We start from the raw sequence: 27,455 nt of genomic DNA, 5'->3' as shown, positions 1-27,455 counted from the left end.
TAATACTGTGCGTTTCTCGGAAATTAAATGTCGGGGAAAGATATTAAAAAATGAATGAACACATTCCACTCACTCATTAAATTTACAACGTAGTAAAAATTCTGCATGCGTATGATCCATTAAAGGTAGTAATTAATTAAACCTGAAATAAATACCTAGTTGGAGTTAACATTATACTATTAAATACAACACAATGATTTTTCAGTTTTTCTAATGTGCAATTACCTCAAAAGTAAATAAGGACTGATTAAGCCTAATTATTGAAAATAAATATTGGCTCAATTTTTTTCTGATAAATAATTTTAAACTAATTCTATCTTCTGAAGATTCTGCAAAATTACCAACATGTTTTTTATTATTGCTGAATAGAATCAAATGAGCAGTAATATTTTTTTGATAAGTAAGGAATTTATGCAAATTTTTATCTTATAAACTTTTTGTCAGATTTTTCTATTACAAAGATTTTTTTTTTTACAAGTTTTTAATTAATAATAATAATAATACATGTGTTCAAATGCTTGTTCATCAAGTCACCTACGAAATTTTGACGTAGTTACAGATTTGTTAAAATAATGCAAATAGATTTTGAATCTTAAAACAAAAGAAATTACTGAAATATAGAACCTAGATCAAGACGAACCTTCTACATGAAGCTACTTTGCCTAAAAATTTAAAAAATTTGTTAAGAAGTTGATTCAATGATTTGACAGGTGAGAGTACAGTCACAATCAAAAAGAATGGCACCTCTATCATCTGGGCTGGATTTTTTAAGTCTGATTAAAATCCTTAAGGAAATAAATTTTAACAAACAGGTTATTCTACAAACTGTATCCAGCTAATTTGTAAAAAAGCCAAACGTACACGTTAACCGAATTACATCCAATTAATTTGTGCGTTTTTTTCAAATTTATTCACGATATTTAACAAATATTTGGTTTATAAGTAGTGTAAAAACTTGAAAAACAAATTAATTTGATTTCTAGATGTAAGGAATTTTTCTGTTAGTTTGTTGAAACTTTTTTCTATTATTTAACGACAGTTTAAAGTTATTTGGTTTTTAAGTTATGCATTTTGGTCAAATTAAAAACAACATTTTTACAACAATTTAATGAATTAGAAGTCATTTTGGAAGCATTTATTTAAAAAAAAATATTTTGTCCATTAAAAAAATAAAATTTTGCATAACTAACCATAATCACAGTTACATCCTACAATTAGAATGACAATTAATATTCTAAATTTAATTCGCGATTAACTTGACATTAATCGGTGTATTTTATTAAATGGCAACTTAATTTGAATTAGTTTAAGTCTGAATTAAATTTCGATTTTGCTTTCTGTAAATTGACTCTTAGGTCGGTCTATAGAAGCGTCATTAATTTAATCCTCCATTAAGTGCGTGATTAACTAATCACGTGACCGAATTGAACAAATGTGATTGGCCCATTCGCTTTGTTAACTTTTAATAACGTTTCAAATTTTAACTAAGCTTTCTATATTATAATTTATAATTATTCTCAAAAATTTTTATTTTTTTCTCTTTAATTAGTACCTAATTATTATTAAAGTTTCGAGCTTATAACCAAAAAATTCCACTTCTAGATTTATGTTCGTTATTCTAGGAAGGCAAAATAATGGTCATTTTTTTTAACTTTATAATAGTCCAAAAACTATTGATTTCTAAAAAAAAAAGAAATTTTTCAGTTAGTTTGTTAAACTCTTTTTTTTAACGACAGTTTAAACTTACTCAAGGGTCATAGGATTTTAATAATTTTTTGGTTTTGAACATTATTGCGTATGTTAGTTGTGTGATCCTTTTTCACTAACTAATCCTGACAAGCTTTTATTTTTATTTTTTATTTTTCATAATAAATTATTTTTTTCTTTTGATTAGCGAGTTTCTTGTTATTATTATTTTTTTAATCTTAGTTTTGATTAAAAACCACGTCGCAAGCAATCAAATTATAAGTCGCAATTTCAGGCCATGACTAAATAAATAGCGAACTCATTAGCCGCCGCATCGATTCCTCTTTCATCATCCCTCATGCAACCAATATAATTTTTTCATTCAATTACGAGAGTGCCTCCTCACATGACTCACACCTCGTTCAAAATCAACAACAATCCGGCCCCTGTTTCAGGCCCTCTAGGTGTGCCCCAAGTGGGGCGTCCTCGCAATGCCAAATCTAATGCATCTCCTTCAGACGGCTAGATCGTGGCGAATCGACACCGAAGACCCGCAAAGACTCAGTCCCTCAACGCCCATCATCACAGTGCTCCCTTCTGTCGAAGTGCCCGAAAAGACCACCATCTACCCTGATGAAGTGAAGTGCGAAACGTCGCAGGACCGCACGCGTCGCGACACGCTCGTGAGTACTAATCGAATTTTGATAAGAGATAATTGCTGGAACAATGGATGTGGTGAAAGAGGGCCATATGGTGTGATATGGAACCCTCCAGATAAAGTCTTGTTGTTGTTTTTTCAAGAATGGCGATTCATTTTTACGAGCGTGTTTTTTAATGATAAATAATTTTAGTGTTTTTTCGAGGCGTTAATTGGATTTCATTAAAGATTTTCTCGGACGACATAGACCCAAATGCATTATTCATCCATGTCAATGCTGCATTATTTAACATTGCTTTCGAAGTCGGAAGATTTTTTTTTGATAATAAATTCAGAAGGTGTGCTTTTTTAAGCTCGATTTTCATTCTAAGTGAAACGAGTTATATTTTTATTATTTCTATTGAAAACTAAAACCAAAATTCAGTGTTTGTTACCAAATACTTGATGATTTTCTCTAAGCAAGCATGTAATTTTTTTCAGATTTTTTTATTCTTTTTTGTACTTAAAACTAATAAATTTAGAATAATAGCACCAGTACAAAAAAAAAACGTTAAAAATATTAGTTTAAAAATTTTTTTTGGTTTCTAATGTTATTTTCAAACAAAACTCTTGATAAAATTAATGAAATTACAACTACAGTAAAACCTCTCAACAATGGACATCGATGGGGAAACTTAAATTGTCGGTTGTAAAGAGGTGTTCGTTAAGGGAGGTTTTATTGTAGCACCAAAATTACGTTTATTTGAATTTCAAATTTTTTCTTAATTTAATTATTTTTTCGACATTTTTTGCGCAAACAAATAGTTATGCTGCGCCTGTTTTTAAATAACACAAGAGCTAATGATTTTTTGCAGCTACTTAATGGCACTGGCAACTTATTTGAACTAATTTAGGATTTAAATTAAATTGAAAAAATGGTCTATTTTATTTCAATAGATCTTTAAAACTCTTCTTGAAACACACTTAAAAATTTAAAAATTGAATTGAAATACATTTTTTCAAAATTTATCAAAATTATTAAGTCACAAAAATTTGGACATTTCGCAGACCAACTGAAAAATCACCAAATGAAGTCGAAATTTACGTTTTCTTTCAGGATTTAGCATGTTTTATAGCCAGAAAACTTATTAGGCAAAACATTTAAAAAAAATTTAATTTTCAAACCCCGATTACGGCCAAACTGTAAGAGATAGGAGAAAATGCTTTTTTCATTGTAAAGAGCACATCAAAATCTATAAGATAGAATCGGTTTCATTTGATTTTGAGACACTTTTAAAATTGGCCACTTTGTAGTGTGTTAACTTTTTTAACTTTTTTAATTTTTTTCAATTACGGCTAAACTATTCAAAAAAGTAAGACTATTTTAATCCTTACCTATGCAAAATGATCCGGGGAATCGATTGGCATCAAGAAAATTGCCAAATTCCCAATAGTTTTTTAGTTATGAATTTTTGAGTATATGATCTAATTTTTGCTTTTATTTGCATTTTCTCGAAAACTATAAGTCGGAAAAGAATAATCTTTTTTGCAAATGATAGATCATTAAAAGAGCTTTCCAAAGATAGTACATATCATAGGGTTATCTCTAATAGTTCCGAAGTTATTGCTTGATAAATGATCCGGGTACCGGAAATCGACAAAATTCGCCACAAAAATTGAAAAAATCAAACATCAAAAATTCGAACATATGGACTTTTTTTGACTTTTAACAACTGTCGAGGAATGTAAGGGCATATACAAGTCCAAAAACCTACGATAAAACGAGTTTTAAAAAAATTTAATTTTTTCACTTTTTTGAAGGTAAGTTAAAATTTTAAATCTCGTGAAAAGTTGGTAGAATACATAAATTGAACCGCTGAGTTCACTGGAACAAACCGCATTGCTCTACGACATTTAGTTTTTGAGTAATGAATTTTTTTGTTAAAAAATTATTAGCCAAAAAATTTTAAAATTTTTAATTTTTGTGAAAAATTGATATAATATGTAAAATGGGCCGTACAATTCAATAGAACAAACCGCGTTGCTCTACGACTTTTAGTTTTTTTATGAATTTTTTTAGTGAAAAATTTTAATTGTAATTTTGTAATTGCAGAATTCAGTGTGGTTATTAAGTTCTGAGATTTTTTAAAATTTTTGCTAAGTAATAAGTCTACTTAGGGCAGAGATACTTCCATTAGTTTTAATTCTAATTTAATGTTTGTAATTTTAGAAGAATTTTTGTGTTTCCAAATGATTATCGATAAAAAATACCACTAAAATTTTATTTCCAAATTACTTTATCATCCGACTTAATTTTCATAATTCAAAAAATTTCAGTAATTTATTCAGTACTTTACACGTAATTCAGATTATTAAACTCCAAAAATATGTATCGGTTCTTGTTTTATTCAAAACAGTGAATGAAAAATCGCAATTTCTGATTTATTGGAGCGAAAAATTTATTTGTAATAAAATAATTGTTATCAAACGTATGTTTGAAGCACCTACTTGTTTTATCAAAATTGTGCCGCATGTTTAACCATATTGTAATGACTAGAATAAATAAATCAATGCAACGTATTTGGAAAACATATGTTTAATCATTTCTTTGTTACAGTAAAAATTAAAAAAAATATTAAGCAAATTGTAAGATTTTCAGTTCAATTAAAAAAACACCACTTTCATTATTTGTAATTTTTCTATTTCTGTAATTAATTTTTGGGGCTTTTGGGGCAAGACAAAATCATCGTATTTCAAAATTTTTTGCAGAATTGGTTGATGTCTTCGCTTCGTTCGATCCTTCCTTCTTCCGGTCACAAGAGCGCCTCCGGAAGTCCGAGTGAATTGCAAAACATGCTGCCATCTTCCGTCAAAGTGCACAGATTGAGCAACGCCGGAAAACCTCCGGAGGATAACGGCGGCATCTGTCTCATGACGGAGAGTCCTTTCCGGATATTGAGGGTAAGGAGCTTTGAACGAGCGATAATTGGATGCGACGTTTTAATAGAGTGGGAAAACTGATACATGAGGCGTTCCGAGGTCAATAAAAAGATTATTTTTCAAGCTTTTGTGCGAATTTTATATTGTTTGTGAACGTAATGGAAATGCATTCGAATTTTCTTTAATTGGGGTTTTGTCACATTCGTTGCGATTGTTTCAAGAGCTAATTTTCCTGAGCGTAATTGAGTGCGGATTTATCCGAGCACTTTTCAAGGAAATTGCTCTTAATGGCAATACGAACTGATCTGTTTATTCAAGAAATACAATTTTTATTGTAAACTTATAACGTGATATTTTGGAAAAAAATTAATTACTAATTAATTAAAAAACGCGACAAGTTGGAAAGGCATTTATTTTTGACAATTTTTATTTCAACTTTTGTTTTTCAAATTCAGGTATTTTAACAGTACTTTCTAAAAATTTAGTAATTACAGCTCTTATCTCTTTAACTTTGTGTTTAGAATTCGGACTAGATCTCGTTATTTATTACAAAATTTGAATACTTGTTACAGTGTAATTACGTTTGCGGCTACAAATATATTTTAAATAAAATGTTTAAAAATAATTTGAGTATTCTTCTGCGTTTTGCACTTAATGATGAACATTCCTTCAGTCTGACTGTTTGTCGACTTTGTATTTTTATGACTACATACTGAATGAAACCTTTTAGCCACACAATGAAAAAGTGTTGTAAATAAGATGCTAAAATTAGACATTAGTTCATTTAATTTGGGTATTGTGTAAGTATTGGGCATTTGGTTGACTAATATTAAAAAAAAATGTTATCAAAATGCCAGACATTTAAATAATTGTTCCTCCAAAGAAATTTTTTGGTTATTTCGAATTTTTGTAATTAAATGAAAAAAATATGAAATTTATTGTGTCATAACAATTCTAAAACAATAACGTATACGTTGGTGTATTTATTTATTAAATAAATAATTATGAAGGTAATTTTGATTTTTTTTACTGTTCTCAGTTCTCTTAACATCATATGAACAGAGTTTCATCAAAACATTTTTATCTCGTATAATACAAAATAATATACCTAACATCAATATAATTTTAAAATTCAAATCAAATCTTCAATAAAATGTTTTTTTTTAAACTCGATTCAAGAAATTTGGAGCTTTTGGACATTAGAAAGTGTACAAAAAGAACTATAAGAGGTTCAAAAACCACAAGTAAACCGACGATTATTTCAATTTTTGTTCGAAACGCACACATTTTTGCTTTTTTCTTGAAAAATATCTGACTTAGCGCAAAAATGAGGAATGCTCTTTTGGATCTTTTGGATATTTAAAAGCCGGAATCGCTCCGGGTGATGATTCCGGTTACAATGGCTTTTCTAATTTTTACTAAAAAACTTGAAAATTAAAAGTTTAAGCGCACAGCGATTTTTTTTTTAGTTTTTTAATCCTCAATTAAATGATTAACTGATTAAAATGAACCAATGTAGTTGTTCTATTCGCGTTGTTAACTTTTACCAGCGCAATTATCTTTAATGGGCCTTTAAATTTCTGAAAGATTTTGCCTTAAACTTTAATGATCATTTTACTGAATTTTTAGAGCAAAATAGTTTTTTTTATCGAATTTTGCGGTTTATTTTATGTACAACATCGTTCGTTGTTCTAGCTCAAAGCGGTTTTTTAAGTAGGTATTTTTTATAACGTTGAGGGTCGGTTTATTGAAGCGTCATTAATTTAATCCTCAATTAAATGCATAATTAACTAATTACGTGACCAAAATGAAACAATTTGGTTGGTCTATTCGGGTTGTTAGCTTTTAATAGCGCAATTATTTTTAACAGACCTTTAAATTTCTGAAAGTATTTACCTAAAACTTTAGTGATCATTTTCCTGAGACATTGTTCGTTGTTCTATCGCAAAGCCGTTTTTTTAGTATGCTTTATTGAGGTTCGTATTATTAAAGCGTCATTAATTTAATCTTCAATTAAATGCATAATTAACTGATTAGTGATCAAAATGAACTAATTTGGTTGGTCCATTTTGCGTTGTTAACTTTTAACAGCGCAATTATCTTTAACGGGTCCTTAAATTTCTGATAGTTTTTGCTAAAACTTTAATGATCGTCTTACTGAGGAATTTTTAGAGCAAAATAGGTGTTTTTACCGAATTCTGCGGTTGATTGTAAGCACGATATCTTTCGTTGTTCTAGCGCAAAGCGCGTTTATTAGTATGTTTTATAACATTGAAGGTCGGTTTATTAAAGCGTCATTAATTTAATCCTTAATTAAATGCATGATTTATTACGTGATCAAAATGAACCAATTTAGTTGGTTTATTCGTGTTGTTAACTTTTAACAGCGCAATTATCTTTAACGGGCTCTTAAATTTTTTGCCTAAAACGTTAATGATCATCTTACTGAGGAATTTTTAGAGTAGAATAGGTTTTTTACCGAATTCTGCGGTGTATTTTATACGATGTCGTTCGTTGTTTTTTTAATATTTGTAGTTTATAAATTTTTTGTTTCGTTTAATTAGTGCAGTTTTTACTTTACGTCTTAACGATTTTAAATGACTTTTTCTCAAAAACTGTTTATCGTAGAGCATTTTTATTTATACAGCGTGATTTTACGTCTTGGAAATGATATCTGGATGATTTTTGTAATATAAAGTTGTTTTATTTTTGAATTCAATTTTTTTAAAATCGTTTTTAGAAAGTTTTATGCTTTTTCTTTGATTTTTTTATCTTTTCTGAGCCCTTAGAAGTGCAATAATATCTATAGCATTGATTGTTTTTTTGCTGGATTTTGTTGAATTTTTTCGGAACATTAACTCTTGTTATCTTTTTTGTTAGAATTTTAATTTTTGACTAAAAAAATTTTAACTTGAAAACTGGAAAAGTGTCTGACAGCAAAACGGTAGAATGGCTTTGATTCTACGGTTTATTCTACGTATTATACCGACAAAATTTGATAATATATGAATATTTTTTATTTTTTACTGACAATTTGAGCTCTAGTGTTTCAGCGAATTTAAACATTACTTGGGCACTATTTAACGTAGAGCATTTTAACTTATACCATGTTAGCGCTTGATTTTACGTCTAGAAACTTATATTTGAGAGTTGATCGACAATTTGACGTTTTTTTACTTTTGAGTTTTGAGGACGAAAATTTTTTGCTTCGATGTGGCTTGTAATACAAAAAAAGGATAATTACAGTCTTTGCGATAGTATCATTTGTCCCAGTTCCACAAAACAACCCTTCAACAATTACCAAAATTACAAATTGGACCAATGCAATCAAATTAGTCAACCGTAAAGAGTCCTACAGGACAATTAACTCTGTGTGAAAAAAGCCGTCCACCACACGCACCTTCATTTACTCTAACTCCCTGGAGCACACCTCTATGATATCATAGAGGATAACTCGAGTCCTTTCAATCACGAACCAACCTCTTGTCAGGATGCACAACTGGCGTAAAGCCCTCACCGAGTTGGATATTCAAGTGAGTTTGGTGTTTTGTGTTTCTGTTTTGATTACAAATCGGATGAAGAATTTACGAAATGGTGAGTGTGAGGGTTTTATGAGATCACGTCGCTCGTGTTCTCCCTTGAAACCTTCAGACGATAACGTCATTTTTCTTCGTGTGTCAATAATGGAACTCTTACGCCTGATGACAGTGGGAAAATGTCTTCGTTGCGAATTTATATTGATTGAGGCTGCCATTTCCGCAAAAATTGCATTTTCGATATTTTTTTCAACAACATCCATATTTTATCGACTTTTGCATCAATAAATTACCGAGTAAAGCAAGTTTTCGGCACAGAATTGAACGACTCGAATTTAAATTGCTTGTAAACAATTTGTCAAACGGGTAATGTATCTTTGATGAAAGTGGGAGATAAATTGGTGCAAGCAGAGGAGTGCAATTTCACGTAAAAACTTAAACCAGGTCAAGTTTTGGCTAGACATTCATTAGATCGCTTTGGAGTTGGGCCAAAAACCCAAAATCGAGACAATCGTATCCAGAAAGTGCGAACTTGTTTTATTTCCTGCGGCTTTGCTGATGCAAAATCTACAATGCGGTAAAGGTTAAATAATGATTTAATTTATTTAATTATTTATTTTATTTAATTGATTTAATTAATAAAAAACCATAATACTTACTTACAATTTAATAAACAAATAACTGAGCCGTTGCAGTTTGTAATTTTTTAATTTCTTATATTGTTCAGAGAAAATCGTATAGAAAAAAGTTACGGTAAACAATTACAATAAGAGAGTAAAACAGTTTTTAACTTTTGTACTTTATTAATTATTAATATTAAATAATAATAATAAAATAACTATAATAATATGAAAACCTTTATGTTTAAAACTGATGGATAAACAACACTGAAATTATTTATTACTAGTAATTTTTATTTTATTATCTGAATTTAAGAGAGAGGTAAGCATAAAATAAACAGCTTCTGTAAAAGTGAGTTTATTTTCTTATTTTAAAAAAATAGAACAAAATCACTCAAAATTTGCAAAAATAATTTTTTTGGCGACTTTGTTTCGACAAAATCTCACAATAATTGAGTTTCTGCTTCAATAACAGTATGAATCGCTTTAAACTTTTGCAAGTTCGGCGCGTTTTCTACGAAATTATATTATAAAAAAATATGGAAATTTATTAGGAGTTGTAATAGTAAGTTCGTCAATTAAATGATTCCACAAAAAAACTAAATTAATATATACATTCATTAAGTTTTTTTTTACATTTCACTTAAACTCGTTTAAACTTATTTTTTTGAATATTAATTAAGTGTAGTTTGTTTGCTTTTTTATGAAATAAACAATAATATATAAAATAAATTAATTAATGTTTAATTTACTAATTATTTAGCTAAAATCAATTTATTTAAAAATTTGAGAAATAGGAAATAATTACTCAAGTGGCTGAAATATTTTTTTTGGTGACATTGTTTACCTTGTTACCATAAAACTTTAAAATAATTGAGTTTCTGATTTCATAATTTGCTCTAAATAATAATTAATTGTTGTTTTGTTAAATAAATAAATAAATAAATAAATAAATAGGTGAATTAAAGATTAATTTGCTAATATCTTAGCCACAATCAACTTATTTAAAAAAAATTGAGGAGAAAAAAATAACTAGTAGATGAATTATCGTTACTATTTCATTGAAGAATATCGAAACAATTAAAATGTTGTAAACAGGTTTTGGTATACAGGGTGAGTCAATAATGGGTTATTATTTTTTTTTAATATTCAACCTAAAAATTTCAAAATTTATTTCCGATTACGTTGTTCTGAGTATTGTCAAGTCAGACTTGAGAGTTTGCTAAAATTTCATTATGTACTATTGTTATTTAAAAGATCAAAATTAAATGTTAATTTTATTTATGTTTTTAAGAATCAAACAAAGTATTCAAGTGAGAAGCGCCATCATTTTAGTATTTTTGGTTGCATCTAAGGACATGTCAGAAATAACATGACTCACCCTGTATTTATGTATTTTGATGGCTTGTAATGTTTTTGCTACTGTTTGTTTATTTGAACCTTGTTGGTAACTTTTTTTGTTTTGTTTTTTTCTTGCTGTGTAAATTTGACACAGCAATGGCAAGATGTAATGTAGGTAAAAAAAATCAAACAGAAATAAAAATTTTATTTTTTTATTTTATTCATTATTTACTTTTAGGTAAAATGAAATTTTATAGTCTAGAAAAATGAAGTTCATAACCATTTTTTTCTGTTTTTGACACTACCTCAGTTATTCAGTCGAAATAATGGAAGATGAAATAAAAGTTTTTATTGTGCAGAACGATAAAATACACCATTTTCTTCTCAAACGTAATTATATATGAATTATATAATTATAATTTTATCGCGTGATACAATATGTAACTATTATTAGCTGACAATTTATGAATAAAAATTGTTAAAAACTATTAAAAATTTGCAGCTTTTTACGTAATTTTAGAAGTATTAACAAAATTAATAAAGTATCCATTTTACAAAAAACAAATATTGCTTAAATTGCGTAAGCGTCTTATAATTATAAATAACTCTTGAAATAATTAAAGATTTTTGTAGACTTTGTTTCTCTTGTTTCGACAAAATAAAAATCAATGAGCTTTAACCTTAATAAGAGTATAAATTGGTCAAAAATTCACACAATTTGTCGATTTTCTGACGAAAAAATATAAAAAACAGAAATTGATTTTCAGCAAAAATACGATTGCCAATGAAATGATTTCAAAATTCAATATTTGCGTCTATTAAAGTTCTCTTCTGACAATGCATTGAATCTTGGTTTCCAAGTTATATTTGTGAATGTTATTGGTTTTTTAATACGAGAGAAAACTGGTTTCTATATTGCTTCACAAAAAAATTAATGAATTCGTTAAAAATTAATTTGCTAATAATTATTTGTTGAAATCTGAAATTATAAATAAATCGGCGCTTTTATGTTGTTTGAGCGATTTCAGCAAAATTAATCACATGTCTCCACTTTACAACCCAAGTTCTTTGTTACAAGAGAGTTTCGAATAATTGAAACCAAATTCTTCAGTAAAACCGATCCTGTAAAGGGTTGTTTATATCCCGGAGTCAAACGAATACTCCGGGGAGCTCCGGAATTTCCATTCCTCGTCATTTACATACAATCTTCCTTTTCCACAAACGTGTTCAGATGTGATAACAGACCAGAAACTTGCATTTTTGATGAAAACCTTCCCTGAATACCCCACTAATGAACTGTGGAACATCCTTTTTTTTCGTTTTTTTTTTGCCTTGTAATTGTCCCAAGTCGTAAAGTTTTAGCAAAGTGCGTTACCCGATCCTCAATGTTCATTAAACAAGGTCCTGTGATCCCCCAGATTCGGCGTACTAGCACCAAAGGATAGCAAAAGCGCAATCCTTCGGCTGGCGGCAGTCGTTCTGTCGTCTGTGTCGTGAAGACATTTCGGTTTATTTGTTTGAGTTGAGTGAAAACTTTACAAACTGGGGTTTACACACAATCGCATGATGGCCGTTTGCGGGTCTGTCAGGACGGCGAAACAGTGGACTAAAGTACTCAGGCTTCAGACTTTTTACAAAAAGCCCTCCGTGCAAGAAATCAACGAAGTTCTTGCGGTGAGAACAAGCCAGACCAAAATTATTTGTTATTATAGTCTTTTTTCTATAAAAATGATTAGATTTTTAATATATTTTTGCAAATAACACTAGTTTACGAAAATAGTTATTTTTCTGCGTATTCACAGATAACTGAAATATTTGTGACATTTATCTATCACGTCTAGTTTTTTTTAATATATTCGATAATAAATTAATTGTTAAACATTTTACTTGCTTTAAAATATCGTCAATTGAATGTAGATTAAGCCCAAACAACTTTTTCTGTGTTTGTGTTTAAATTATCCAAACAAAATCTGGCAAACTTAAACGATGAACGTGAATGCTTCCATCAAGATTTAAAGTCTTATGGAGAGCGTAATTAACGTTTTTGAGATTAAAATATGTTATTCCTTTACTACTAGACTACATTAAGACAAACTGACTCTGATATTACAAAAAAAGAAACAGTTTGTAACATTTTTAATGTTGCAAAAATTGTTAAATACTTATACCTTCATTGAATTTTTAAAAAACTTGACGTCCTATTATTTTAGTACGATTATTCTATTTCTATTCAACAAAGTGTAGGATGGAGTGCACCGGAGCTTTAAGCTTTTTTTTGGAAGTTGATGAGATCTTTTGTCATTCCTACGATTATAAAGACACCAAATTCTTTTCATCACAGGAGCTTAAAAACTCGGTTTTTATGTCGCCCTCTCTGAATCACTTCTTGAAAGCAGGTTTGGCTTTGTTAAGACTTGTAATAAATAAACTGGAGCCACTCGAACTTATTGACAAAAATTTTAGCTGATTCATACAATTTCAATTAATGGCTGATGTTGCGCTTTCTTTTTACTTGACTCTTATGTTTTTTTTGTGTAAAGAGTGGAGAGTTTTTTACAAATATTAATTATTAATTAAAATAAATTAATTAAAATTCTTTAACATTTGTTTTTCTAGTTTTGTTACTAAATCTAGAAGCTTCCTCTTGTTGGTCTTCCTCAATATCTGGCAATTTTTTTTGTCAAAATGCACAGTAGTAGTTTTTTTATTTCTTTTTTTATTAACTTTGTTTTTTCTAGAACGTTTTTTTTTAGGGATATTCAGTTATTTCTCTTAGTGTCCTAATTTTTTTAGTGTGTTTGTTCTAGTTTTATTTTCTTTTTTTATTTGCTTTTTTTCTACTTTTCTAGTTTCTTAGCTCACAATGCAGAAAGTATTATTTTACAGTAAAAAAATTATTATAATACATATATATTCGACAATATTTTTAAATTTCGTTTTTGGAGAAATTGCTTCTTTGGTTATTATTTTGCTTCTCCAGCATTTATATCCAGTGTAGTCTTTAGAGACAATTTTACAGACACACACTTTAACACACAATGTTTGAATAAATAAGCAACAAATTCTCCTATATTCTAGTTTTATTTCTAAATCCAGAAGCTTTATTTTTTTGGTTTTCTTCAATATCCCACAATTTTTTTTCTGTCAGTGGTAACTTTTTTTATTTCATTCTTTGTGAACATTGTTTTTTCTGTAACATTTTTTTTTTAAGATATTGTTATTTCTTTTAGTTTCCTAATTTTTAGTGAATTTGTTCTAGTTTTTTTTACTTGCTTCTTTTCTAGTTTCTTAACTACAATGCAGAAAGTATTATTTTCCATTAAAAAAAATAGTAATCATATATATTCGACAATATTTTTATATTTATTAATTTCATCAAGTAATAGAAACTCTTCTTTTTTGGAGAAATTGCTTTTTTGGTCTTTTTTTGCTTCTCCAGCATTTATATGTAGTGTAATCTTTAGAGACAGTTTTACAAATACACACTTTAATACACAATGTTTGACATAAATGTGCAACAAATTGCCTTATATTCTAGTTTTGTTTCTAAATCCAGAAACTTAATTTTTTTGATTTTCCGCAATATCTCGCATTTTTTTTCTGTCAGAATGCAGAGCAGTAACTTTTTTATTTCTTTCTTAATTGACTTTGTTTTTTCTGTAACATTTATTTTTTCAGAAATATTCTGTTATTTCTCTTAGTTTCTTTCCTAATTTTTTTAGTGTATTTGTTCTAGTTTCTTTTCTTTTTTTAGTTGCTTCTTTTCTACTTTTTTAACTCACAATGCAGAAAGTATTATTTTTCAGTAAAAAATTATAGTAATACATATATATTCGACAATATTTTTGTATTTATTACACACACTTTAACATACAATGTTTGACATAAATGAGCAACAAGCGGTACCAAAACGGTATAATTTCAATTAAATGGTCTGTTAGTAAATGCAAATTATTATGAAATAATTTTATAATTTAAAGTATAATACAATATATAAAATATTTATATATTTACGATTTAATAATAAATTAACTAATGTTTTAATGTCTCTGTTAAGTTAAATGTCTGATTAGTTAATGTAACATTATTTATGTATTTATGAATTTAATACTGGAAACTAAATTGGCTTCACAAAATCAATTATTATGCAATAATTTTTTCGATCCCTATTTGACTCTGATCCTATTTTCAAACTTGACGATGATGTATTGTGCTCATGATCAATTTTCCCCAATTGATTGCTCCTTGCGGAGCTTATTACAATCACTCAATCCAAATATTTTCATTTTATCGCTAAAGGATGCTCTTATTTACATTAAAACACCATTTGTGCAGTAAATTCTAGGCCAACATGTAATCAAGTCAATTCAACAAGTAGCATTTATCATTTTGATTACAAAGTTAGACAAACGCATTGTTAATGTATTTTTCCTAACTGACGCAATTAAATCAACAATCGGGACAAAAGCTCAATTTTCACATAAACGAATCGAAACGTTAATTACAAGAGATCTTTTCTGTTTCTCGATCTAATGACGCGTTCTCGACTGTTGTATAATCAGGACACGTGTATTACGTAAGAAACGTTCGGTCTTATTTACTGAATGAAATGACAAATATAAATTAAGTGCTTATTTCCTCAAACATCAATTGCCAACTTGAAAAAGATTCTTTTTTCGATTCGATACAAATCTACTTTCAGCTCGCTGTCCTGGAAATTTGAAATTGTTAAAAGCTCAAAGAGGAGGAAGAATCCATTTGATTTTCGCTCAAACGGTTTTGTTTAACCAATCTTACACTGCTGTTTACACAATATTCATATTTGCACAATTTCACATAATCGACTAGAAGTTTTGTTTTTTAAAAAAATTTTCTTGAGGTTTTTTTAATTTTTTTTTCTAGATTTTTTTATTTTAGAAAAAATACTTCGTACACTACTTTTGCTTAAATTTAACACAAATTGAAAAATTTAAATAAAAAGTAAAAAAGTTTGACATGTTATACCAAAGAATAATTAATTTTTGGGCAATAAAGAAGAAAGAAAATGTCAAGGAATCAATACCTTAATATGTATAAAGTTAGGTATTTTATTTTTCAGGAATATCTGAACCGATAAAGCTCGATCAAAATTGCAAAATTAATTTTGCCACTAGAGTGGAATTTCCATTATGGAAGCTTTGTAAGCTCATAATGTAAAACCACGCATAATAAAATTTTCTTGATGCTTTGATACTCGTCTGTGTATGTACACAATGACCTTTTAATTAAAAATTCCTGAAAAATAAAATTTGCAATCAAAGGAACTTTTGAGCGATATTTTTAATAAAATAAAAAGTGTTACTTTTCAAATAAATAATCAACTTTTTTCACCAAAAGATAAGACGCTTTCCACAGCTTGGTACTAAAATAATTCACCAAGATAATGTCGGTTTTATGCGGCACCTGTTGCCGAAGACCTCCTTATCACTAGATTTGTAACCAAATATTTTCTGTATTTTTTTTCCAAATGTTGTAGTTCGAAAAGTTTTGATACAATTACGTCCAACAGTGTTCAGCTATTAATTGGAGCTGTTATTCAATTTAAGAAATTGGTTTATTGACTCGAAAGTTAGAGCACGTAAACCAATTATCTCTCCAAAATTAGCTCCTCAAAGGTGCAAAAATTGTCATCGTGTCTGAAATTTTACAAAGTTGATCGATTTCCTGCTAAAAAGATTTTTAATTAAAAATATACAACTTTTCTAATTTATTGCTTGTTTTTTAAATTAATTATCGCTTTAGTCAGAAAAACAGGACAATGAAAGGACGAGCACTGGGGAGAATATGAATGGAAAAGTCAACGACGGTTGAATGAGTAAAAGGAGCTTTGAACTTTCAAAAAGAAATGACAGTTTTGTAATTAAATGTAAAGACGACAACTTTAAGTTAAACAAAAATAATACGCACATAAAACCTTATAAGATTTTTTATTTAAAAGCAAACCTGTGGGAAGATTTTTAGCGTAAAGTTTTACGATTCGTTTATTCTCCCTTTTTATTACATTCTCTTGTTGTATGTTTTTATTTTTTGCTTTTTAATACAGACATATTTAAATTCGATTCATTAAAGCTCAAAGCTCTCAAACGACCCTATTGGCAAGTAAGTAACTATCCTAAGAGCTGTCGGTTGGATTATAAGATCAAAGTTGTTGATAAGTTGGCTGATTTAACGCCTGAAATTCAGTTTCAGGAAGTTTCAGTAGTTCACAAGCACGCGTCTTGACGTAAAAACTTGCAAAATAAATAAACTGAAAGTGCGACCTCGCATCAATTTCAGTGACGCCAACTCAGATTATGAATTCCGTGTCCATAAATATGCAAATGTGATAGAAGCTAATCAGCTTCAATAAACACCAGCTCTGAAAAAATTTCAGGTGGCGGAATGCGGCAACTTGGAGACTTTTCAGCGACTGTATTTCGCTGATCCGACCAGGCTTAGTATTAAGGACAGCAGAGGCAGGACTGCAGCTCATCAAGCAGCAGCAAAGAACAGAATTACCATTTTACAATTTATCTTGTCACAAGGAGGCGGTAAGGATTGGTGAAATGATTGAGACGTGTCTCAAATTCAATTTCCAGATCTTAATAATCAGGATAATGCCGGGAATACGCCTCTTCATGTCGCTGTGGAACACGAGTCGTTGGATGCGGTGGATTTTCTCCTTCAAGCGTGAGTGTGTTTGAAGCTTATTTCAAATATCGTAAATATTTAATTAGTTTAGTGGCCACACAGTTTTAATAATGATTTTTTGTGTGAAGTTTCCAACTTTTGAATATTGGTAATGAAAATTCACGGCTTGTTGAAATTTTGCCCGCCTGACAATTTACTGTATCTCGGGTTAAAATCAGAAAGGGGCGTTTATTTTGCTTTTAGTTTGACGCATTTTTAAAGAAAAGTGTTGGAAGTTGTCCAAGAAATTATGTGCTTGGGAGATTTGAGCGAAATTACTTGCTCGGGTTACTTTAATTGGGATGGGAGTTCAAGCAGGATATTGGCCTGTTTATGTCGAGTAAATAAAAAAATAAAGTGTATTTTTGATTTTTTGGGTGAGAAAATGCGTAGTTTTAGTCGAGTAACTATTTTACGAATTTTACAAATTGTTTTGTAAATTTATAGCCTGTTCACAAATTTCAGCTGACAGCTATTGTTTCATAAAACGCCAACACATTTAACATGCTTCTAACGCAACTTTACGGTATATTATGTTTTCGCATATTATACAAATTTTCGTCGTAAAATGGTAAAAATTGGAAAGTATATTAATAAATTTTACCCGGCGCATCCACCATTTTTTAAAAGTACAAATTTACTTTGTAGTATTATCTGTAAACATTTTAGAATATGATAGATACACCAAAAATAAATAATAGTAAAACTAAAATTAAAATTGAATAAAATTACTCAAGAATGTGGAAAATAAATTAAGTTAGATTTTAGTAACGCATGTATTTGCCACGTCGTTCGTTTCCTAACATGTCTTGTAAATATTCGAGGTTTGCAGGAAAACATTAACCTAGTGGAGCACATTTATTACATTTTTGCAGGTTTTTAAAAGCACATTTCTGGTGAAAATGTAATTTACATAAAATTTTCGTATTTGTTGGCTGAGAGCAGCGTTTTAAATTTATTACCATCGCTTTGTCTGCCAACTTGCTTTCTGAATGTTTACTAGAAGTTAAAAAAAAATAGTAATTTATAACTTTTTTTTTATTAAATTCTATACTTATTGGATAGTTGTGTTGGCCCGGCGCATCCACCATTTTTACACAATACTTTTACTAAAACATGGTGCAGTGAATTTATTTTTTAGCTGAAATACACTCTATGATTAATGATGTTTCTGAAAATATATTCACATTTTATCGGCACACTATTTTTAAAAGTGAGTGCTTTTTTGCTCGCTTGAAGAACTTTAAAACCACATTTTAGCTACTTTTGGAGGCAACATATATCAGTGTCTTGTCAGGTTCAAAATTTAAAGTTTGTAGAGCAGGAAAACTAGTGTGAGGACATTTACTGGAAATGAAGTGATTTACATAAAATTTTCGTACCATTTGTTGGGTTAGAGCAGTTATTTAAATTAAATTACCGTCACTTTGTGTAACTTGCTATCTAACGAAGTAAAAAAAATATAAAAATTGTAATTTAACTTAGCGTAAACTATAACAGGTCAGAAAACGTGACATTTTAAATATTACCCCGGCGCATCCACCATTTTTTAACTACGTATAATTTTTCAGAAATTGAAATTCGAGTGTCTGTTATAGGAAACTATTTGTATTTTACTCAGGAACGAATAAATAACTCTACTTTAGTTTTTTCTACAGTTCCTTATAATAAAAATTGATCAATTAATATTAAATTACTCCAAAAATAATCAATGAAATAAAATTTAAAAATATTAAATAAAATGAAATAAAAATTAAGTAAACTCAATTTTGATGCTACCAACTGTTTTATTAAAAAAATGTTGTTTAAAACATCATTTATAAGCATCGCAGTTTGAACATACCACTAGAAATAATAAAATTCCGACAAATTTTTGTTTTCATATTTTTTTTATTGTTCTTAATTGATTTATTTTAATTAGAAGAAAAAGTAGAAAAATTCTGAAAAAATTCAATTGTATAGGGAAAAACATGGGGTATTTAGTGGCAAACGCTGATTTCTGTGCAACTATTAGTTTTGGAGATATGACAAAAAGACACAGACACTGGAATGTGTTTGAAATTTGCAATAATACAATTTAATATGTTTTTTTAAAGCACATTAATGTGTAAATAATGTGATTTGCGTAAAATTGTTGTAATATATGTTTTTTTTAATTTATACCGCCACTTTTTAAATATTCGTAAAAATATGTAGTTTTTAATGAAAAAATTGAAAGAGCAGGTTTTGTTAATTACCACGTTCAGCGTTATTTCTCTACGGATTAATATAAAGTGTTGGTTAATTAGTGGGATCATCAGGCTTGCAAGTTCGAAGATTGCTAATTCCACCGCTCAATAACAACTAAATTACTCATCGCTGGCAAATAGCTATGCTAAGAAATTTTGCTAGAATTCCAATGACTTGATTCAATTATTCCAAGCTCTCTCTATTACTTGAGTAAGTTTCCCTATTCCTGATGATATTTGTTACGAGAAGTTTTATGTTTATTATCAAGAAATTATTAAAAAAAAATACAAAAACTTTTTTAATCAAATTTTGAACAATGATCTGTATTTCAGCTAACCACAGATATTATTCGATTCAGAACAGAACTACTGTTACCACAGATATTGAGATACTAGATTTTAATAATTTATTAGTCAGTTTTTGTTTTTTTAAGATAATTAAAAAATGAGAAGTTAAAGATATGCTACGATTTAAGTTTTTGTCTGAGAACATTTCTCAATTGCTCTGGACAGTTTTCCCTGAAACTTTTTTAATACAACAGTGGAAAAAATTTACAATATTAATTGTAAAACGTTGATGATTACAGTTTGTATATGGACAAAGCGAGCAAAAAATTTAATTAAGGCGATGTGAAGGACCAAAGCGATTTTATTGAATGCAAACATTCCACAAATGTTTGATTTAATACAATTTTAGGGAAAATTAAATATTTGCCTTTTGAGTTTATTATATTCTAAAACTGAATGTTTTTTTTCTAATTTTGTTTCATATCAGAGCTGCAAACCCAGTCACGATCACTTCATTAAAAATGAAAAAAGTCGGATTGAATGAATGCTGGCAGTCTAACAAATATAAATACTGCCGCTGTCTTGAGGGAGTGTTGTAGCGACTTATTGAATTTATTTCTGAAACTTGGGGACTTAATTGAAAACTTCTTGCTTTCGAAACTCGGTCTTTTACTAAGAATACATGCTTTAATTTACATTGCATGTAATATTTTAGATGGAGTAGCTTAAAGTGTCTGAAACTAATTTTATTACAATTTATTTGGAAGGCGAGTAAATTAAAAGATATTATTATAAAATAAAATTTCTTCCCGACATTCAGTCTCTTAATCCACCGCCTTCCACAATCATATTTGGTTAGCAGTGTTTGCGTTAACAAACAGAAGTAATTAAATTTTGCAGCAACTAGCAAATTGCTGCATTACCGCCTTTGTCAAACTTTCATAATTAAGGAAAAATTGAACCGAAAAAAATTCAACACGCAATAGAGCTGATCCTATCTCCTTATTACAAATTAATTTAGATACAGGACGAAATAAAGCGGCACGAAACCGGGCTTTTAACCCTTGCCTAAGCAAGGTTTGGCTTTTTCAGGGGCGTAAAGACGAATATATTAAACGACAAGAAACAAGCCGCCATCCATTTGGTCACCGAGCTTAACAAGGTGTCCGTGCTGGAGGTCATGGGCAAGCATAAGGACAAGATAGACATCCTGCAAGGTGGGGAACATGGCAGGACTGCTCTGCATATCGCTGCCATTTACGACCACGAGGAGTGTGCCAGGATATTGGTGAGGGTTTGAGTTTGTTTTTAATTAGCGCAATTAGAGATTGGGTAAGATAGGTGAGTGGTTTCGTGAAAGGATAAATTAAAATCGACAGAAAATTTTCCATTTTTTGTGAAATGTCGTTTCATTACGAATTCGTATCTTTAATCAGTTATTTGCTTCGTGTTTTTGACTCCGTCAACTTGTTTACTTTGTTTCTAATTGCAGGGGTTTATTGGTGTTGTTTGCACATTTATCAGCTTTTGTGGATTCGCTTTTGTAACATAACACAGCTAATAATAAAAAACATGGATTTGGCAATTTTATTCTCAATTCTAAGATAACAAACTTTTCCATTTCAAACTGAAACATTTTTATAGACTTTCAAATTTATATTTTAGATTCTGTGTCTTAAGAAACAATTTAGTTAGAGATTATAAGTGTTGATTTTATGAGACATATTATAAGTTTCTTGCTAAAATATAAAATTTTCTATCATTTTTCAAAATTGTAAAGTTAGTATTATTATTTAAATTTTTCTTAATTTTAATAAAATTCCCAAATTGTGGCATATATTAAAATAAATTCTTCTTTACATCTTTACGTAATGACTTAGCTAATTATAAATAATGGTTTGGCAATACTACTTTTTTTATATAATTTTTCTGATTTGTTTTAGTAAAATTTATTTACTTATTTTCCAAAAATTTTCTGACTTAGTAATCAGTCGATTGACTTGAATTGCATGATTTTGTAAAATTTTAAAATCTTAGAAATTTTTGAAACACTGGTAAAATTTCACAAATTACATTAATTAAACTTTGATTTCTACTTTAATGTGTTTTTTCGTACTTTCCATTTTGCATTTAAATTTTCTAAACGTTGTCAAAATAATTATTTTTACAGATTTTATCTAAGAATATGTTGTAACGTCCTTAAAAAAGTATATATTATTTAAATTTATGACTTTTGGCATTTATTCGTGAAATTTGGAAGTTTTGTGTGTAGTGTTTTCAGGTTGCATTTTTTTCTTATAAAAGGTAAGAATTTAGGTGTTTTTTTTACCTCTTCATAATTTTTATTGTCAAAATTTAGTAGTTTTGTGTGTTTTCTCTATTTTTGCTAAAATATCTTATATTCATTACTTCACGTGCTTTAACAAAAAGTCGTGCTTCTCTCTATTATATTTCATTGATTTATTATAATTTTTAGAAATTAGGAGAATTGTTGAATACGGTTATGACACAAAATTCCAAAGATTTTAATAATTTCGACAATACTTAATTAGATTACAAGATTTTCAAAAAAAAAAATGAAAAAAAACTTACAAACGTTTAAAAAAATTAGGAATTTTTTACAGATTATATTAACTTTGATTTCTTCTTCAATGTGTTTTTTTATTGTTATTTTAAAAATTTTTAGAAAGAAGTTGAATATTTTGAGATTTATTATTAATTTTATTACGAGATTTATTACGGTATATAGAATAGATAAGAATAAATAATTGTACCTATGAAATTATTGCATATTTTTTGACAACTACTTTTGAAATTTAAAATATTAATGTGCTATGCTTTTTAAGTTGTGATTTTTTACTCCTAAAAGGTAAGAATCTGAATAATTTAGGTATTTTTTTAAAAAACGTTGATTTAATTACAATTATTTGAAACTGAAAAATCTGACTTAGTACAAAAGTAATTACATAAAGTTTTAGCTCAAAATTTAAGAATAATTTTGAAAATTTTGACTTTATAGATAGGATATCATTGGTGGATTTGAATTACATTTTAAAATTTTGCAATTTTGCAATAAATAAATTAAAATGCCATTGGAAAATTGCTAAAAGGTGTTTTTTTAATTTAAATTTATTTTGTTTTTTAATGCCATTTCAAAAATTTTGAAATTAAAAAAATAAGGTTTACGAGTATGTATGTTTTTAGGAAAAAAGTTCAGATTTGTAATTTGACGTTTAATTTTAAATTTTTCTAAGTTTTTGGTATAAACATTTCGTTGGTGTTTTTTGTCTTTCAAATTTATTTATGAATATACTTTTCTTAAACAAATCTATTATCTTTGCATAAATTTTTTTTCTCAAAAATATGCTAATTACTACTATTATCCTGTTTCACAAATTTTTTTTTCACTCTTTCATAAACTATGTGATTTGTATTTTTCCATTTTTTAACATTTTTTAACTAAGTTTACTTTTTTATTGTTTTATACGATGCAATTATTATTTCTTGTAGTCCCTCATCATTAACCCTTTTTAATCATTTTCGTGTTGTTTTAGTGAGAAATAATCGTTAACACAACCAAGACAATGGTAATTATTGTGTCACTTACCTATATCCTTCTTCTTTAGTTCAATTATCTACCTACATTTTTATTATTTTTTTTTATTTTTACATATAATTTACCATTGAGTCGCATGTGAGAATTATTCTCTTTTTCACTAGTACTTTTCACTCCATATTTTCGAATTCCGTCCTCTTACATAAACCCGCTTCCAGATCTCCGTCTTCGACGCGTGCCCTCGCCGCCCTTGCAACAACGGCTACTACCCTATTCACGAAGCCGCCAAAAACGCCTCCTCTAAAACCCTCGAGATTTTCCTACAGTGGGGTGAATCACGCGGATGTACACGTGAAGAAATGATTTCGTTTTACGACTCCGAAGGCAACGTTCCGTTACACTCTGCTGTTCACGGTGGAGATATCAAAGCAGTGGAATTGTGTTTACGATCAGGTGCAAAAATAAGCACCCAACAACACGACCTCTCAACCCCTGTACACTTAGCGTGTGCTCAAGGAGCTACAGACATCGTCAAACTCATGTTCAAGATGCAACCGGAAGAGAAATTACCCTGTTTGGCATCATGTGACGTCCAGAAGGTAAAATTTACAAACGTTGATTTTTGGTATTACGATAACTGGAATTAAACGGACGGTTGATTTTTGGTATTTTCTTAACCGGAATTAAACGTTTGGTTGATTTTTGGTTTCGATTACCTTGTTTGACATCATGTGACGTCGAGAAGGTAAAATTTACAAACGTTAATTTTTGGTATTACGATAACTGGAATAAAACGTGCGGTTGATTTTTGGTATTATTTCAACCGGAATTAAACGTCCGGTTAATTTTTGGTTTCAGATGACCCCACTTCACTGTGCTGCCATGTTCGACCATCCTGAGATCGTCGAGTTTTTGATTAATGAAGGCGCTGATATCAACCCGATGGACAAGGAGAAGCGATCACCTCTACTTCTAGCTGCACTCAGAGGGGGTTGGAGGACAGTTCATGTGCTGATTAGACTAGGGGCCGATATTAACGTTAAAGATGTTAATCGACGGAATGTTTTACATCTGGTGGTGATGAATGGAGGGCGGTTGGAACAATTTGCGTCGGAAGTTAGCAAGGTAACGGTGAGGCAGTTTCATAAATGTTGTATAATTTTCACGCGTCAAGGAACGTGATTTTTGTGACAAAGGAGCGGATTTAATCGTCGTAAAAGTAAATGTTGGGGAAATTAAAAGTGCAACGTTGGGATAATGGGTTTTATCTCGATGTTACACTTGAATTGTTCGATAAAATTGCGTAATATTGAGCAATAAAATCAAAATATGGCGCAATTAAGCGCCAACAACAACCGATGTTGATTATTTCTACTCGTATTTATGATGGAAACTTGCGTGATTAAATGATTATTTTAATTTCTGGTATTTATTTTCTTGTATTAAAATTCATTTCAGAAATGTTATTTTAGCCATGTAGTTTTATTATCTCGTAAAATATTTTCGAAAAAAAAATGATGTAATTGTTTATGATTCAGACACACTCTCATTTTTTCTTAAATCAAAATATTACGCTTTTTAACTAATTCTGAGCGGGTTAATTCGTTTTTTACCCAAAAATTTACTCAGTTCATAAGTTCATAAGTTCAAAATTCATAAGTTGGCTTATTTCTAATGCCTAAACTTTTAGCATTTTAGCTATGAATTCGCTGTTTTTGCATGGTTACCTTCTTTTTGTTTTTGCAACATTTTTAATTTAAAAGGCTTATGTTCTGTTAATATAAAAATAACTATTTTTGGCATAACTTTAAGGCCAAATCGCAAACGAGTCTCCTCCAACTGCTCAACGAAAAAGACATTAACGGCTGTTCGCCTCTTCACTACGCCAGTAGAGAGGGCCATATCAGAAGTTTAGAAAATTTGATTCGACTTGGAGCCACCATCAACCTCAAAAACAACAACAACGAAAGTCCTTTACATTTTGCCGCTAGGTAAACACCAAATTCCACCTAGATTTTCTGTAACAACCGTTAACTAACCCAGATATGGGCGCTACAACACAGTCCGCCAACTCCTGGACTCAGAAAAAGGCACTTTCATAATCAACGAAAGCGACGGCGAGGGTCTCACCCCCCTCCACATCGCTTCCAAGCAAGGCCACACCCGCGTTGTCCAGCTCCTCCTCAACCGTGGCGCTCTTCTCCATCGTGACCACAACGGACGCAACCCCCTCCACCTTGCTGCCATGAACGGCTACACCCAAACCATCGAGCTCCTCCTCTCTGTCCACTCCCACCTTCTGGACCAGACTGACAAAGACGGCAACACGGCCTTACATTTAGCCACAATGGAGAATAAACCAAACGCTATCGCTCTCCTTCTCTCAATGAACTGCAAACTTTTGTACAACCAGATGGAGATGAGTGCCATTGACTACGCCATCTATTACAAATTTCCCGAAGCTGCCTTGGCCATGGTCACGCATGAGGACCGGGCCGAGGAAGTTATGGCCTTAAAATCGAGCAAACATCCATATGTCACTCTTGCACTGATTGCTTCGATGCCACGAGTGTTTGAAGCTGTTCAAGACAAGTGTATCACCAAAGCCAACTGCAAGAAGGACTCAAAGTCGTTCTATGTTAGTTAAAACTGAGGTTTTTCCCGTTGTAATGTTTTATTTCCAGATTAAATACAACTTTTCGGCCTTGCAATGCTCACAGTTTTACGCCGATATGGACCATAAGACAGGAGATGCTCTTGCTATTTCTAAACCTATTCCTTTGCCGGCTTTAAACGTACGATGGTAGTACCACAAGTAGTACCACAATTTTGACCATTGGGTTCCAGGCAATGGTTTCGCACGGTAGAGTTGAACTGTTGGCCCACCCATTGAGCCAAAAGTACCTCCAAATGAAATGGAACTCGTACGGAAAGTACTTCCATCTAACTAACGTCCTATTCTACAGTATTTTCCTAACTTTTGTGACGTGTTTCGCGTACGAAATCATGCGACACGAGGATCAAATCATAACTTACAATGCCACCAACTTGACACATGATGTAGGTACTACCTGTAGTACCAACACAATTTAATTTTTTTCTCCCCAGGAATACGTTAATTTTAGCAAAGCCAATATACTAAACGTCAAGATAACACCAATGATGTACATGAGTGCCCTTGCTATCATCACTTACATTATCTTGAACACCATACGCGAAATGGTTCAAGTGTACCAACAAAAGTTTATGTATTTCCTGGATCCTAACAATTTAGTGACTTGGGTACTTTATACATGTGCAGTAGTTATGGTTTTTCCGATTTTTTGGGGCACCATGTACGAGCTCCAATTCTCGTGTGCTTCAGTCACTGTTTTCCTGAGTTGGTTCAACCTTCTCCTCCTGTTGCAACGTTTCGACCAAGTGGGGATTTACGTAGTTATGTTTCTCGAGATCTTGCAAACACTTATAAAAGTACTCCTCGTGTTCTCCATCCTGATTATTGCATTTGGTCTTGCGTTCTATATTTTATTGTCACGGGTGAGTACCTTATCAGTACTGCGGTATTATTTTTGATTTTTGTCAATCAGGGTGACCATCTTAGCTTCAAAACGATACCAATGAGTCTAGTTCGGACGTTTTCAATGATGTTGGGCGAGATTGATTTTTTGGGGACGTACGTCAAGCCGTACTACTTGACCACGGAAGACGAGAAGTCATTTTTGCCCTTCCCCCTTCCTGCGTTTTTCATTTTGGGGCTCTTTATGGTGCTGATGCCCATCCTTTTGATGAATTTGCTCATTGGTTTGGCCGTTGGTGACATAGAATCAGTCAGGAGGAACGCTCAGTTGAAACGATTGGCAATGCAGGTAGTACCATTTATTAGGAAAAGTGTCAGAATTTTTCTGGGCTTATTTT

The 27,455-nt window shown here is 30.2% G+C and overlaps 1 protein-coding gene across 8 annotated transcripts in view; it reads left to right on the top strand.

Moving 5' to 3' along the window:
* The window catches only part of TrpA1 (Transient receptor potential cation channel A1), a 37,686-nt gene that overhangs the window by 9,155 nt on the left and 1,076 nt on the right, over positions 1-27,455 (top strand). For 6 of the 8 annotated variants that reach the window (XM_064356952.1, XM_064356957.1, XM_015978768.2 and 3 more), the window contains exons 2-14: positions 2,142-2,369; positions 5,093-5,284; positions 17,173-17,329; positions 17,378-17,468; positions 21,077-21,272; positions 23,759-24,139; positions 24,399-24,671; positions 25,353-25,531; positions 25,584-26,178; positions 26,225-26,335; positions 26,388-26,600; positions 26,649-27,077; positions 27,128-27,406. In XM_064356952.1, coding sequence (XP_064213022.1) covers positions 2,178-2,369; positions 5,093-5,284; positions 17,173-17,329; positions 17,378-17,468; positions 21,077-21,272; positions 23,759-24,139; positions 24,399-24,671; positions 25,353-25,531; positions 25,584-26,178; positions 26,225-26,335; positions 26,388-26,600; positions 26,649-27,077; positions 27,128-27,406 — 3,288 coding nt within the window. In that variant the 5' untranslated portion in view covers positions 2,142-2,177. Of the gene's footprint in view, positions 1-2,141; positions 2,370-5,092; positions 5,285-12,226; positions 12,435-17,172; positions 17,330-17,377; positions 17,469-21,076; positions 21,273-23,758; positions 24,140-24,398; positions 24,672-25,352; positions 25,532-25,583; positions 26,179-26,224; positions 26,336-26,387; positions 26,601-26,648; positions 27,078-27,127; positions 27,407-27,455 lie in introns of those variants that run through there. The other 2 variants (XM_015978771.2, XM_015978772.2) reach the window with 2 other exon arrangements.

Source organism: Tribolium castaneum, chromosome 1 (genome assembly GCF_031307605.1).
Source record: "Tribolium castaneum strain GA2 chromosome 1, icTriCast1.1, whole genome shotgun sequence".
Lineage (NCBI taxonomy): Eukaryota > Metazoa > Arthropoda > Insecta > Coleoptera > Tenebrionidae > Tribolium > Tribolium castaneum.
The sequence above is the reverse complement of the archived record's forward strand: the minus strand, read 5'-3'. Positions and strand labels throughout refer to the sequence as shown.